Here is a 16,699-nt window from a genome sequence, read left to right on the forward strand (position 1 = left end):
AGATGAGGTTAGGTTAGGAGAGTAGAAGAGAAAAGGAGGAGGAAAGAATATAGGAGAGGAGAGGAGGTGGAAGAGGAGGAAAAAGATGAAAGGAAAGGAGAGAAGGGAGGAGGAGAGGAGAGGAGAGAAAGAGAAGGTAAAGAAGACAAAGAATAGAATAGGGGAAGAGGAGGAGGAGAAGGAAAGAGATGAAAGGAAAGGTGAAGATTAGAAGAGGAATAAAGAAAGAAAGGAAGGAAAGAAAGACTAGCGGAGAGAATAAAAGAGGAAAAGAGAGGAGAGAAAGGAGGAAAAGAAGAGAGAGGAGAGGAGGATAACACAAGGACAGTAGCATCTCAGTGACAGGTAAACAGGAGGAGAAAGAAGAAGAAAAAGAAATAGGCATAGAAGGAATATCGGAGAAAGAAAGAAAGTAAGATTAGAATAGAATTTGGAGATAAAGAGAGTGAAGAGACTAGGAAAGGACAGGAATACAGAAAGAAAGGAAGGAAAGAAAGACTATCGGAGAGAATAAATGAGGAAAAGAGAGGAGAGAAAGGAGGAGAGGAGGAAAGGAGAAAGGGAGGAGGATAACACAAGGACAGTAGCATCTCAGTGACAGGTAAACAGGAGGAGAAAGAAGAAGAAAAAGAAATAGGCATAGAAGGAATATCGGAGAAAGAAAGAAAGTAAGAGTAGAATAGAATTTGGAGATAAAGAGAGTGAAGAGACTAGGAAAGGACAGGAATACAGAAAGAAAGGAAGGAAAGAAAGACTATCGGAGAGAATAAAGGAGGAAAAGAGAGGAGAGAAAGGAGGAGAGGAGGAAAGGAGAAAGAGGAGGAGGATGATAACACAAGGACAGCAGCATCTCAGTGGCAGGTAAACAGGAGGAGAAAGAAGAAGAAAAATAATTATGCATGGCAGGAATGTTGACAGCTTGTGATAGTAACCTTCCCCAGACTGGCAACACTGGGCTAAAATAGGGGTGTTGCGTCATGGTCATTGGCAGGTGTCGGTAGGCTAGTGTAGGGGCAAAGGCCTTTCTCTCTCTCTCTCTCTCTCTCTCTCTCTCTCTCTCATACAAAGATTCACTATATATATTTGGCTTATGCTCAAAGATTTCCTAGTATTCTCTCCCTCCCTCTCCCTTTTTTCTCCCTTTCCCTCTCTCCCTTGCTCTCCCTTTTCCCCTCTTTCCTTCTCCCTTGCTCTCTTCCTTTCTTCCTGTCCCTCTCCTCCTCCTCCTTCTTCTCTCCCTTTCACTCTCCTTTTCTCCCTTTCCCTCTCCTCCTTCTCCCCCTCCATTTCCCTCTCCCTTGCTTTCTCTCCTCCCTTTCTTTCTGTCCCCGTCCTTCTCCTCCTCCCCCTCACTCTCTCACTCTCTCTCTCTATAGTTACAATGACTCAACTCTATTATTGCATGAAATCTTCTATTCTGTGTCGTCTAAACATGTGATAGTCTTAACAAATCTGCCTGTCTGTCTGTTTCTTGTCTCGTAACTCTGCTGGCCTCTTGCAGACTCCTTACGTTCTTATGTTCTTATCCTATCGGCCATCCGTGTCACATTTGTCTGCCTCGTGTTTTGCCAGCCGTGTGTGAGTTGTCTGCTGGCTGTTTTCTGTCTGTTCACGCCACTCACTCACTCCTGTTTAAATGCTTCTTCCTTCGTTTCCCTTTTCACACGTCCACACACTGTTTTCTGTCTGTTCACGCCACTCACTCACTCCTGTTTAAATGTTTCTTCCTTCGTTTCCCTTTTCACACATCCACACACTGGCTCTCGTTTAAATGGTCTCTTAGTTAGTTTGCTTTCTTATATTGTAATGCCAGTATTTCTATTTTCCTGTACTTAATTAAATATGTTCACTCGCTCTGTCTTGTTTAACCCGTCCGCTGTGATTGGCACGGATTTGTCCTTCACTGGTAACCTGGTAATGTGAACTCCCAGGTCTTTCTCTGCCTCTGTGGTGGATAGTGGAGTGTTTCCCATGTGGTATTGGTGTGCTGGATATCCCCTCCCAAGGTGCAGGACTTTACATTTTTCTTCATTGAATTGTAGCAGCCACTGTTTGTTCCATTCCTGTAACTTGGTGGTGTCTTCTGGTAGGAAATCCACAGTCAAGGAGTTAAATGCTTCCTACTTTAGTTTTCTTTTTCACACCTCTACCTTGTCTTGTTTAATTAAATGCTTCCTTGTTTTGCTCTTCCTCACACCTGCACACTTTCTATTGTTCAAACACTCTTATATTCTCCTTTCCATGATCCTACCTCAAGATGACACCTGGAATTTGCCTTCCCATATTTTTTTTTGTCTGACTTTCTCTGTTCCATCATTCTCCTTGTTAACAGATTTTTATGTGTGTGGCCAAGGCAGCCAGGCCTGAGCCAGGACATCAAACAATAAGAGAACTGTTTCAAACACATGCCATTATGTTTGCAGCATTCATAGTCTTTAGTTTTTGCTCATTTTCTGTTGAGTCATTCATTAGGTGACAGTTTTGGGGCAGCTGTATATAGCTTCTCCTCTCCCTCCTGCTGCTGGCTGGTGTACACTGGTGGACAGAAATACCAATACCTTTCCGCTGCAGCAGTGGCTCCCAAGCCCCTCCTCACCCCCGGGTGTTATTTGCATTGCCTACAAAAGTAATATTCCATTTGAAGATGGTCTAATTTCTCATTTTTAAAACATAATAAACCACATATAGTACCATAGATTAATCTATTAGCTTAAAAATAAGTATATAACTCATTACATGAAAAGCAAATATAAATTAAGCAATTAGATTATCATTTATCTATTAATAATGTAAATGATAAAATTTGGCCACACACACACTCTGGTGCGTAACCCCCCCCCCCCATGAAATTGGGGGTGTGGCAGCCCAGGCTGGGAGCCCCTGCTGTAGACCCCTGGTGACACAGTAGCTCCTCCATTCAAAGAGTCACACAGGGCAGGGGGAGGCCAGGCAGAGGCTGAGGAAGGGAAACAGGGGAGTCAGGGATGAGCTGGCGGGAAAGCAGGGTGACTTGCCTCCCTGACAAGGGCTGCAGAGTTATAAATATTTCCCTCTGCACCCCCCCCCCCCCCCCCCCCCCACACACACACACACACATGCACACACACACACACACACACACACACACACCTCCAAGCAAAACAACATGACTTATTTTCCCCCCCGAGTTCATTACTGCAAACACGACACGCCCACCAAGACATAACTATTTCGGTGTGTCCCTGGCCTGGCCGCCACAGTTTCCCCGGTAGCCACACCTGCAGGCAGTGCTGGGCCTTGCCTGCTTGCCTCCCCCACTTTCACTTTCCCTCAGTCACTCCATTTAGCCTGACAGGTGTTGAGGGAGGGAGGGAGGAAAGACCTTAGTATATTTCTTTTGTTTGCTTGTTTTTATTATTCAACCGTGTAAACCATCTGTTTCATTTACTGTACTTTCAACACCCTCCCTCACCTCATGTCCTCAATTTGCATGATTGCCTAAGAGGGGGAAATTACTTTAGCATTTTAGTTATTTATATTCTTCGCTTCAAGTTTTGTTATTCAAGTAGTGTTCATTATAAATACATGTACAATGAAATACAAAGAACTTTTTTTAGCTTGGAGTTAAATTGGAGTTCAGTAGCTGCCTGAAGAGAGGTTGTAAGTATGTGGTATAAGTGTATGTCCAGTAAAAACCTAAAGAGCACAGGTAGCTAGCTGGTTTTAAGTGTGGTTTTAGTAAGATTTAAGTAAAGGTTTGTAGGCTTTTTTTTTTTTAGCTGTTTACTGTAAAAAAAAGTATGCTGTCCAATATATTTTTTTACAGTAATGGAACAAGGTTAGCGTGACATCAAAAACACTAAGGCGAAAGAACGAAAAAAGAGTAAAAAGTGAAAAATAGGCTTTGAAAATAAATATAAAAACGGGAATTTCTGCAACTTATGAAAAAAAAAATCTGCCATTATAGTATGCAATGATAAAATGTAAAAAGCGAAAATTAGGCATTGAAAATAAATATAAAAACAGAAATTTCTGCAACTTATGAAAAAAAAATCTGCCATTATAGTATGCAATGATAAAATGTAAAAAGCGAAAATTAGGCATTGAAAATAAATATAAAAACAGAAATTTCTGCAACTTATGAAAAAAAACATCTTCCATTATGCAATGATAAAATAGGCATTGAAAATAAATATAAAAACAGGAATTTCTGCAACTTATGGAAAAAAAACATCTTCCAGTATGCAATGATAAAATAGGCTTTGAAAATAAATATAAAAACAGGAATTTCTACAACTTATGGAAAAAAAAAATCTGCCAGTATGCAATGATAAAATAGGCTTTGAAAATAAATATAAAAACAGGAATTTCTGCAACTTATGGAAAAAAAATCTGCCAGTATGCAATGATAAAATGTAAAAAGTGAAAATTAGGCATTGAAAATAAATATAAAAACAGGAATTTCTGCAACTTATGGAAAAAAAACATCTTCCAGTATGCAATGATAAAATAGGCTTTGAAAATAAATATAAAAACAGGAATTTCTGCAATTTACGAAAAAAAAAATGACCGATAAAATTTGGACGGACTATTTATTATTTTTTCTTGCTAATTGCCGTCAGCAGAACTTGGACGTGTAGTTGTTGCTGTAATGTCGTCGTTATAGTGTCACTTGTCTGAGGGGGAAGAAAATGTCTGGTTGATGTAACGCAGTGAGTCGGCGTTTCCTCCTCCTTCCCACGCCTCGCACGCCACTTGTCGTCACTGTTGTTTCCTTTGGTTTTGATCATTTTTTTGGATGTTCTTTTATTATAACTTTTCATGATGGGTATTGAATTTAACTTTTTTTTATATAGCTTTCATGACGGATTGAATTTCTTTATACTTTTTATCATTTTTCATTTTATTTTTATTTTTTTACTTATTTTTTTTTTCTTACTTTTTTTTTATAATTTCATGACATGGATTGAATTTCTTTATACTTTTTATCATTTTATTTTTTGTTTTTACGTATTGTTTTTATAATTTCATGACAAGGATTGAATTTCTTTATATACTTTTTATCTTTTTTATTATTATTTTTTCTTCCTTTTTTTAATAATTTCATGACAAGGATTGAATTTCTTTATACTTTTTATCATTTTGTTTTTACTTATTTTTTTTTTATAATTTCATGACGGATTGAATTTCTTTATATACTTTTTATCTTTTTTTATTATTATTTTTTCTTCCTTTTTTTAATAATTTCATGACAAGGATTGAATTTCTTTATATACTTTTTATCTTTTTTTATTATTATTTTTTCTTCCTTTTTTTAATAATTTCATGACAAGGATTGAATTTCTTTATACTTATCACTTTTAGTTTCTTATATATTTTTTTACTCTTTTAGTCATTTTATTTATTGTTTATTTATTTATTTTACTTGTGACCTAAAATATATTCTTCTTTAATAGTAGTTTTGATCTTTCTCTTTTTAATGCGCTTAAGGAATCAGACCAAGCAGTTAAAAATATGTAAAGATTAAAATAAAATAATAAAAAAATAATAATAAAGTAAAATAAAATAATAAAATAAAATAAAATAAAATAAAATAAAACCTACCCTATGCTACTCCCACAAGAAGAAGAAAAAGAAACACAATCAAATTAGTATCATTATTATTATCATTTCCTTAACTTTCCCCTGAGCTATTATGAAACACAACCAACCAGTCTTTCATCCACCCAGCCTACTATCATTATCATCGTCACCATCATCATCATCATCATCATCACCATTACCGTCATTACAACTCTCAGACAGGGACAGTTTTAGGGCAGGTCATCTAACGGCAAACATCTTAACAAAACAGGAAAATGATGACAGACTTTTGGTGACGATGATGATTGTTGCAACTCACCACAACACACACACCCTCTTTCCCTGTCGTCCCCTCCTCATCGCACCCCTTCGCTATTCTTAACCCCCTGCCTCGTGCCGCCAACCATCGATCACTATTATTTTTATTTTTACTCCCCACAGTACTTTTTCTCCCCTCGTCACCTCCTCGCTCCACCCCAGACCTATTTTTAACCCATTCTCACGTGCAGCCAGCTCCTTCCTATCTTCTTTTTTATTGTTTTTACTCCCCACGGTACTTGCTCTCCCCTCGTCACCTCCTCTCCCCATTCCAGACCTATTTTTTACCTATTCTCACATGCAGCCAGCCATTAATCCCTCCTCCCTATCTTCTTTTTTATTATTTTTACTTCCCACGGTACTTCCTCTCCCCTCGTCACCTCCTCTCCCCACCCCAGACCTATTTTTAACCCATTCTCACATGCAGCCAGCTATCAGTCCCTCCTCCCTATCTTCTTTTTTTATTATTTTTACTCCCCACGGTACTTTCTCTCCCCTCGTCACCTCCTCTCTCCACCCCAGACCTATTTTTAACCCATTCTCACATGCAGCCAGCCATCAGTCCCTCCTCCCTATCTTCTTTTTTATTGTTTTTACTCCCCACGGTACTTTCTCTCCCCTCGTCACTTCCTCTCCCCACCCCAGACCTATTTTTAACCCATTCTCACATGCAGCCAGCCATCAGTCCCTCCTCCTCCCTATCTTCTTTTTCATTGTTTTTACTCCCCATGGTACTTTTTTTCCCCTTCGTCACTTTCTCACCTCACCCCAGATATATTTTTTAACCCCATGTAATTTGCAGCCTGTCTTTCGTCCATTCATTCATTCATTCATCTGTTCTTCATCTGTTTATCTGTTCATTCATTCATATATTCATTCATTCATCTGTTTATTTATTCATCCACTCATCATTTTGCCTCCTTATCTGTTTGTATTATTATTATTATTATTATTATTATTATTATTATTATTATGACAACCTAACCTAATCCTAACCCGTCTATCCTAATCTTAATCCCATCTATCCTAATCGAGTCTACGTACTTTACCGAACCCAACGTATCATGAAGCTAATCCCATAACCTAACCTTTCCGTATTCTAACCTAATCCTAAGCTATCCTATCCTATTTTTAACTTAATCCTAATCGAGTCTACTTAACCCAACATATAAAGCTAACCTAATAATGTAACCTTTCCGTATTCTAACTTAATCCTATCCTATCGTATCCTATTCTTAACTTAATCCTAATCGAGTTTACTTAACCCAACCTATCATAAAGCTAACCTAATAACCTAAACTGTCCTTACTCTAACCTAATCCTAAGCTATCCTATCCTAATTTTAACTTAATCCTAATCAAGTCTACATAACCCAACCTATCATAAAGCTAACCTAATAACCTAAACTGTCCTTACTCTAACCTAATCCTAACCTATCCTATCCTAATTTTAACTTAATCCTAATCAAGTCTCCATAACCCAACATACCGTAAAGCTAACCTCATAACCTAACCTGTCCTTACTCTAACCTAATCCTAACCTATCCTATCCTAATTTTAACTTAATCCTAATCAAACCTGCTTTACCTAACCCAACATACCGTAAAGCTAACCTCATAACCTAACCTGTCCTTACTCTAACCTAATCCTAACCTATCCTATCCTATTTTTAACTTAATCCTAATCAAACCTGCTTTACCTAACCCAACCTACCATAATGCTAACCTCATAACCTAACCTGTCCTTACTCTAACCTAATCCTAACCTATCCTATCCTATTTTTAACTTAATCCTAATCGAGTCTACTTAACCCAACATACCGTAAAGCTAACCTCATAACCTAACCTTTCTGTAGTCTAACCTAATCCTATCCTATCCTAATCTTAATCCTGATCGATCCTACTGTACCTAACCCAACATATCATAATGCCAACCTAATAACCTCCCCTAATTCTAATCTAACCTCATTGTAACCTAACCCTGACCTAACTTCCCCCCCCCCCCCCACCCCACCTTGAGCTGCCTCCACTGTAAAAAGAAAAAATTATCATTGCCTATCCTTTTTTATATATAGGAGCAGTGATTAGTGGGCTTTTTTTCATTGTTTTCTTTTTCTTTTTCTTTTATTTCTCTTGAGTGGCCGCCTTCACTGTAAAAAAATAATCATAGCCTAACTTTTTTTTTATTATTATTATTTTTTAGCAGCAGTGATTAGTGAGCTTTTTTTCATTTTTTTTCATTGTTTTTTCATTGTTTTTTTTTTTCCCTCCCCTTGAGCTGCCTCGTTTACTAAAAAAAAAAAAAAAATCTAACCTAACCTCACCTAATCCTATCCCCTCGACACACGCAACCCCCACTCATCCCATTCCCCTCCGCAGGTCCCGCCGTTGTACACCCTGGACGCCACTGACCCTGGGGAGTGGGATGCCAAGGTGCGGGGGCCGGCCGAGGCGCTGGTGCAGGCCGTGATGGAGGGCCGCGTGCCAGACCTCAAGCCAGCCAACCCGCCGCCTGACCCTGCCGCTGCCAACACGCCCAGAAGTAGGTAGACAGTAGGGGGTGTGTGAAGGCTGTCAGGGAGGCCGTCGACTCTTGGCTGGCTGGCTAATGACCTCTCTCTCTCTCTCTCTCTCTCTCTCATACACGTGTTCCCTGACAGACGAACACCCACACACACACACACACACACACACCTCGTTCTCCCTTCCTAATCATTTTCCTTATTTTTCTCTCCCTTCCTAATCATTTTCCTTACTTCTTTCTCCCTTCCTGATCATTTTCCATATTTTTTTCTCCCTGATTCCTTATTTATTTCTCTCTGATTCCTTATTTCTTTCTCCCTTCCCGATCATTTTCCTTATTTCTTTCTCCCTTCCTGATCAATTTCCTTACTTCTTTCTCCCTTCCTGATCAATTTCCTTATTTCTTTCTCCCTTCCTGATCATTTTCCTTATTTCTTTCTCCCTTCCTGATCATTTTCCTTATTTCTTTCTCCCTTCCTGATCATTTTCCTTATTTCTTTCTCCCTTCCTGATCATTTTCCTTATTTCTTTCTTTCTTTCTGATCATTTTCCTTATTTCTTTCTCCCTTCCTGATCATTTTCCTTATTTCTTTCTCCCTTCCTGATCATTTTCCTTAATTCTTTCTCTCTTCCTGATCATTTTCCTTATTTCTTTCTCCCTTCCTGATCATTTTCCTTATTTCTTTCTCCCTTCCTGATCATTTTCCTTATTTCTTTCTCCCTTCCTGATCATTTTCCTTACTTCTTTCTCCCTTCCTGATCAATTTCCTTATTTCTTTCTCCCTTCCTGATCATTTTCCTTATTTCTTTTTCCCTTCCAGATCATGTTCCTTCTTTCTTTCTCCCTTCCTGATCATTTTCCTTATTTCTTTCTCCCTTCCTGATCATTTTCCTTATTTCTTTCTCCCTTCCTGATCATTTTCCTTCTTTCTCCCTACCTGATCAATTTCCTTATTTCTTTCTCCCTTCCTGATCATTTTCCTTATTTCTTTCTCCCTTCCTGATCATTTTCCTTATTTCTTTCTCCCTTCCTGATCATTTTCCTTATTTCTTTCTCCCTTCCTGATCATTTTCCTTATTTCTTTCTCCCTTCCTGATCATTTTCCTTATTTCTTTCTCCCTTCCTGATCAAGTTCCTTATTTCTTTCTCCCTTCCTGATCATTTTCCTTATTTCTTTCTCCCTTCCTGATCATTTTCCTTCTTTCTCCCTACCTGATCAATTTCCTTATTTCTTTCTCCCTTCCTGATCATTTTCCTTATTTCTTTCTCCCTTCCTTATCATTTTCCTTATTTCTTTCTCCCTTCCTGATCATTTTCCTTATTTCTTTCTCTCTGATTCCTCATTTTTCACTCCCTTCCTGATCATTTTCCTTCTTTCTCCCTACCTGATCAATTTCCTTATTTCTTTCTCCCTTCCTGATCATTTTCCTTATTTCTTTCTCCCTTCCTTATCATTTTCCTTATTTCTTTCTCCCTTCCTGATCATTTTCCTTATTTCTTTCTCTCTGATTCCTCATTTTTCACTCCCTTCCTGATCATTTTCCTTATTTCTTTCTCTCTGATTCCTCATTTTTCACTCCCTTCCTGATCATTTTCCACATCTTGTTCTCCCTTCCTGATCTCTTCCTCTGGCCTGGAGCACCGTCTCGTTAGGATATGTTGACGTAATATTTGTAAGCACATTTTGTTCCTTTTTTTATGTATTCAGTCTTTAGTTTGTCTGCCTGGAAAAAAAATAGTAGTGGGATTTTTTTTTTTTTCTTTTTTTTCCCGAGGTGTATCAGGCAAACAAACCACCCCATACACTACCATATAAATGAAAAACATCGCCCATACATCTCTTTGGCATATCAAACAGACACATCACCCATAGATTTGTTCACCGTATCAAACTAACATACGTCACCCCATACATTTCCTTACCATACAAACAAAAAACATCACCCATACATTTCTTTACCATATCAAACAAACATTTCCTTACCATACAAACAAAAAACATCACCCATACATTTCTTTACCATATCAAACAAACATTTCCTTACCATACAAACAAAAAACATCACCCATACATTTCCTTACCATATCAAACAAACATTTCCTTACCATACAAACAAAAAACATCACCCATACATTTCTTTACCATATCAAACAAACATTTCCTTACCATACAAACAAAAAACATCACCCATACATTTCTTTACCATATCAAACAAACATTTCCTTACCATACAAACAAAAAACATCACCCATACATTTCCTTACCATATCAAACAAACATTTCCTTACCATACAAACAAAAAACATCACCCTTACATTTCCTTACCATATCAAACAAACATTTCCTTACCATACAAACAAAAAACATCACCCATACATTTCCTTACCATATAATCAAAAAACATCACCCATACATCTTTGCCATATCAATTAAACATATCACCCCATACATTTCCTTACCATATAAAAAAAAACATCACCCCATACATTTCCTTACCATATAAACAAAAAACATCACCCCATACATTTCCTTACCATACAAACAAAAAACATCACCCATACATCTTTACCATATCAATTAAACATACATCACCCCATACATTTCCTTACCATACAAACAAAAAACATCACCCATACATCTTTACCATATCAATTAAACATACATCACCCCATACATTTCCTTACCATACAAACAAAAAACATCACCCATACATCTTTGCCATATCAATTAAACATATCACCCATACATTTCCTTACCATACAAACAAAAAACATCACCCATACATCTTTACCATATCAATTAAACATACATCACCCCATACATTTCCTTACCATATAAAATAAAAACATCACCCATAGATAGATAGGTAGATAGTTTATTGACCACCACAAAAAAAAATATATCTCTTTGCCATATCAAACAAATACGTTTCCCATACATTTTTCTCTTCCCGAAATTGACCTCTCTTTTTGGCCACCTCTTTTGATTCTTTTTTGTAGGAGCAGCGAGTAGCGGGCTTTTTTTTATTATTTTTTTCCTTTTTTTGGTGCCCTTGTAAAAAAAAAAAAAAAAAAAAATATCACCCCTGCGCCTTGGCCATATATAACAAACATACACATTGCCCGTACATTTCAAGGAGTAAGTAATTGTTTAGTCATCCTCGTTGAGTGCCAAAAAACCATCCATGTCAACTGTCCCCCGATCCGAGCCTTCTCACTCGGGGTCTGGCAAGGACAAGGCCTAAAAAACTCTTGGCTGTCTGACGTGAAGGTTATTGACTCTGCCGCTGATGTGTTTGTTGTCAGGTCACGGCCGTCTTGGTAATGTCGGCACCAGAATGATTGGACTTGTGGCAGATTTGTTGTTATTGTGATAGGGGGTTAACTATTGCCCAAAACATCAGGAATTAACAATTTTAACGATAACTATGAGTCTCCTCACTGGGCCCCAGGAGACAGGTTTGGGGTTGGAAATCAGTAAACATAAGAGGCTGAGTGGGACAATCTGGCAACGCGTCTCACCGCCCCTTCCCTCCACAGACACCAAGGCGAGGCACGAGTGTGAGGTGTGCCAGCGAGTGTTCATCGGTGACCACGTTTGGCTGGACCACCTGCACGGCGCCAAGCACAGGAAGATGCTGAGGAGGAAGGAGGCGACACAGCAGCAGCAGCAGGAGCAGTAGCAGGCATAGGAGGAGGAGGAGGAGTTGGTGGAGGTTGGTGTTGGTGATGCTGCCGTCTGAGGTTGTGGTGTTGCGTGTGTTGGTGAGGATGATGGTGACGCGGTTCTCTCTCTTCCCTCCCAGCTTGGTAAAGGAAAGGTGAGGTGATTGTGTATGTTTTTTTGTTTTCGATTTTTTACAGGAAAGGAAGCAGCTTGAGGGCACAGTTGCTATCCATATACAGGGGCCTTGTATGGAGTCTAAGGCTCTTCGTCTCATCAGCTCTTCTCCTCTTACTGATGATAGTCTTCTACCTCTTAAATTATGCTGCCATGTTGCCTCTCTTTCTATCTTCTAATGATATTTTCATGCTGACTGCTCTTCTGAACTTATTAACTGCATGCCTCCCCCCCTCCCGCGGCCCCACTGCACTCGACTTTCTACTCAAGTTCATCCCTTTACTGTCCAAACCCCTTACGCAAGAGTTAACCAGCATCTTCACTCTTTCATCCCTCACGCTGGTAAACTCTTGAACAATCTTCCTTCACCTGTATTTCCTCCTGCCTATGACTTGAACTCTTTCAAGAGGAGGGTATCAGGACACCTCTCCTCCTGAAATTGACCTCTCTTTTAGCCACTCCTCTGTACTCTTTTATAGGAGCAGTGAGTAGTGGGGTTTTTTTTTTATTGTTTCCTTTTTTGTGTCCCTTGAGCTGTTTCCTCTGCTGTAAAAAAAAAATAAATAAATAAATAAATAAAAAAGCAACCTATAAAAGATGAAGTAAAGAATGGCCAAAAGAGAGGTCAGTTTTGGGTGGAGAGGTGTTTGTAGCTTTGATGCCTCGCTGCTTGAGTGTGTGTGTGGCTGTGGCGAGGCGAGCTCATGAGGACAGATGGATTAGGGCGGAGGGTAGAAGGCGCAGAACACCACTCTTTCCTTGGTGGGACATTTGAAGAATAATTTATTTTATTTTTAATTTGCGACCACTTTGACTTACAAGCAGTCTGTCAGTCCTGAATTCTGCCGTAATTTGAGTACTTCCTGTATGTATGACACCCTGTTTCCTTACAAGAACTTCCCTTGAGGGGGCGGCCACGGCAGAAGTGTCTCCAGCTTTCCCTGTCCCGTCACTACCTCCTGTCACACTCAATCCCTCACCTGCCAACTCTCTCGACACCCATCCACTTTATTGATCCATTTCACTGTTGGTCTCCCCCTGATGCCCTCCCCTCAATCCCACACTTATATAAGGATGTATAAGAGAAGGACAAAAATCAAAAGTAGGAGAGACTTACAGCCTGTCCAACCTCATTAACCCGATAGCAGCGACGGGCCAAATTTGTGCCATGATATAAACCCCCCAAAATAGATGATACATAATCTGATCACAAATGCTTTGATATATATTATGAAATAGTTTGTGTGAGGGGTGATTTTTTCTCATTTTTCTTGCTTGGAGGGACCATTAAGAAACATGATCCCCGCTGCTACCGGGTTAAAGAATATACAGTTAAATGAAGACGTAAGAGTATTTTTGCTTGGATGTTAAATGGAGAAGAAGTAAGTGTTCAAGCCTTGGTGCAGCAGCAAAGGGAGTGTATCGAGGAGTGTCTGAAGCTTAGTGCTCTTGAGATGGTTTTTTTTACAGCAAAGGAGATCGCTTAAGGGCAACAAAGAGAGAGAGTATGTAAAAATCAGTCTATCTTCTCTCTCTCTCTCTCTCTCTCTTAGCAACTCTGCCCATGCATCTCCCTATCTCTCCCCTCCTCCCCCCTTTCCCCTTCTCTCCCCTTTCTTCCCCTTCCCTTTCTCTCCCCTCCTTCCCTTCCCTTCTTTCACTCTATTCTACTACCCTTCCCCCCCTTCTCTCTCTCTCTCTCTCTCTCTCTCTCTCTCTCTCTCTCTGTTGCCCTTGAGCCATCTCCTTTGCTGTAAAAAAAAAATAAAAAAAAAAAAATCACAGGCACAGTGTTACCATATCAGCCGCACAACATTCAAATTGCCGTTGATCCTTTAGTAATTTAATGGGGAGGCACACAGAATCATCAGGACCTCAAAGAAGTTACCAAGAGGACAAAAAACACTCTTGTATCAGCATCACTTTAATTTTCATGTGGCTTTTTTGGTACCAACACAGTGCCGGTGATGGAGTTGGCCACACACTCCCACCCTATGGCTCTGGTTTGGACCTGATAGAAATGAATGACGATGATACTGTGAGAGTACCAGGGTGGGATTGAGGGAGGTGGTGCTACGGAGAGACCACCAGTAGAATGGGTCGTGAAGAGTTGGCAGGTGAGGGAATATTGGACTGTTTCCACGGCCATCCCCTTGAGGAGAGATCTTACGTGGGGATCAGGAGTTGGACAAGTAGATAAGTATTGTAAGTAATGCTAAGTCTATAGTTTCTAGTGTAATTTTTATTGGGAGGAAGAGTGTCAACGAGACCATGAAATATTCCTAACAAACCTTTCCGGTAAAGGGTCATTATGAATTTCTCTCAACAGGTAATGTGTTAGTTTAGTTTCTTGGCCTCACATTGGACCTACTAATCCGTGGATATGTTTTGCAGTATCTTGGCCGCCATTTTCAACTTTAAGGAAAGATTGTGACCCAAGAACTGTAGCATTGCAAAGTATCCTATAGGAGTTTACACCTACTTTTAACCCCTTCAACACAAGAATGCGTATACTGTGTCCTCACAGCGCTTGTGAAATATCCGAGGACGCGTATACTACGTCCTGGCTGAGTTCTGCTGGAATTATATGTATTTCTTTACCGGATGTTGTACGAGAGGTTTCAGAATATAGGTCGTGTGTGACACAGTAGCTTACTTGACTTAAATTATTATGACACAGGAATGTGAGACGCCTGTAGCAGGGCAGGTATAGATGCGCCCTGCTGGCAGTGAAATCATCATTATTTTTATTGGACCAATATATAAATATAGGTCTTATTGTGATTAGTTTCCCATAAAAATAAGTTACTTTTAGCTATTTTCTGTGGTTTGTCATTTTCAGAAAATTGAGTAACTAAATTAGTTTTTTTCTCAAAAATTTGTGGGGGATTCTTTTATAATGTACCTAGTAGGAAAACTCACTACAGTGGAACCTCGGTTTTTGTGATTACTCCATTTGAAAAAGTCTGACGAAAACTGAAGCAATATATCCCATAGGATATATTGTAAATCCCATTAATCCTTTCCAGACACCCAAAATATTAACAAATTGCAATTGCTTCCTAATTCAAACATTCTCAATTTAAACAGCCCAAATGAACCAATTAAGTTCGAATTATGTGTTATATATATATATATATATATATATATATATATATATATATATATATATATATATATATATATATATATATATATATATATATATATATATATATTACACACACAGTTCTGGCAGGCGAAAACAAAAGCAATTTGGTTAACTAGCTTACTAAAATCTACAGCAGGTGCCGCTTCTGCACATCAGCCTGCTGGCAAATTGGCCAGTGTTCCCAGAGCCTTTCGATCCTTTCTTTTGTCTTTCTCGCTGCCCAGTCCGAAAGGGAAGAAATCAGAGACACGGTGTATAAAGAGAGAGAGAGAGAGAGAGTGGTTGGTCACCACTAATTATTGCATTAATATGCGTGCCAAATAATATTTTTGTCGATTTTGGGTTGGCAGGGAAAGTAAATGATTGGGCGGAATGTGGCGCGGCGGGTCCCAACCAGATGAGTACACGCCTAGGGCCACTTTGTCACTATGTTTTGATCATTACCAATGGCGGCTAGCGACACTATAGTTTTCCGCATGAAACTGGCCTATGGGTTAGTGGCGGCTGCAGAAGAAGCAAGAGGTGTTGAGAGTGTGCCAAGGTGCGGGGCTAGGCTAACCCCGCAGCCGCCACTACCCCATCGGCTAGTTTTATGTGGAAATACTATAGCGGCGTTCGCAGCCATTGGTAATGATCAAAACAAACAAAATGACTGTGAAAGCGCCAAGGAGTCGGCTCGCTTACCACGCACGTCCTGCACAATGGCTGGGAAACCCACGAGCAAGATTCGCCCACTGCGTGTTGTTAGTGTGCTGATTAGGTTTCTTTTTTAAGTTGATGGAATAAAAGACTTGAATTTTGTGCACAGGCCTGTGAAGGTTGGTTTGCGATAAACGCTGGTGTTGAAGCCATCCATATACTTTTTTATATGAACTTCTAATAAGGACAAAGTGTTATCTTTTTCTAACGCAAACCAACCTTATGATTGGAGTGAAGTGATTGGAACAGCAGTACTTAAAAAAATGATTGGGATTGGAACAGCAAAAAAGTGATGGGTGCCCACCACTGACCAATATTACATTTTTAGTCATTTGGAGATGAGCTTCTATCACGGCAAGACATCGTGCCGCCAGAGAGCCTGCAATTAGAATCAGAGGTTGGGGAAATTATCCACCTCCATGAAATGATTGTGATGGGGGATCAAGTTGCAGATAATTCAGATGAATCACGATGCTCTCAATGTCATGAGAGGATGCTACTTATGGGCATAATTGCCTTGGCAGTCTGTTTCTGCATAATGATGTTGCTTCTACTGTGTGTCTTGCAGGTAATGTAGGCTAGCCAGGTGTATCAGGCTCTTTTTTT

At 39.4% G+C, this 16,699-nt stretch overlaps 1 protein-coding gene and 1 long non-coding RNA gene across 5 annotated transcripts in view; one reads left to right on the plus strand and one right to left on the minus strand.

The window, feature by feature from the left end:
- Positions 1-16,699, plus strand: part of LOC127000610 (tRNA dimethylallyltransferase-like) — a 96,474-nt gene that overhangs the window by 74,574 nt on the left and 5,201 nt on the right. For 2 of the 4 annotated variants that reach the window (XR_007754336.1, XR_007754338.1), the window contains 2 exons: positions 8,258-8,420; positions 11,943-12,223. Coding sequence is in view for 1 of the 4 variants with exons in the window: in XM_050864537.1 (XP_050720494.1) it covers positions 8,258-8,420; positions 11,943-12,085 (306 nt within the window). In the remaining 3 variants the exon portion in view is untranslated. Of the gene's footprint in view, positions 1-8,257; positions 8,421-11,942; positions 12,224-14,202; positions 14,449-16,699 lie in introns of all 4 variants that reach the window. The other 2 variants (XR_007754337.1, XM_050864537.1) reach the window with 2 other exon arrangements.
- Positions 5,525-8,242, minus strand: LOC127000611 (uncharacterized). The gene is made up of 3 exons (XR_007754339.1): positions 7,421-8,242; positions 6,261-7,206; positions 5,525-6,137 (listed from the first exon to the last, which is right to left on the minus strand). It is a non-coding gene; the product is annotated as an uncharacterized LOC127000611 (long non-coding RNA).

The sequence above is a fragment of the Eriocheir sinensis genome, chromosome 19 (genome assembly GCF_024679095.1).
Source record: "Eriocheir sinensis breed Jianghai 21 chromosome 19, ASM2467909v1, whole genome shotgun sequence".
NCBI classification, from domain to species: Eukaryota; Metazoa; Arthropoda; class Malacostraca; order Decapoda; family Varunidae; genus Eriocheir; species Eriocheir sinensis.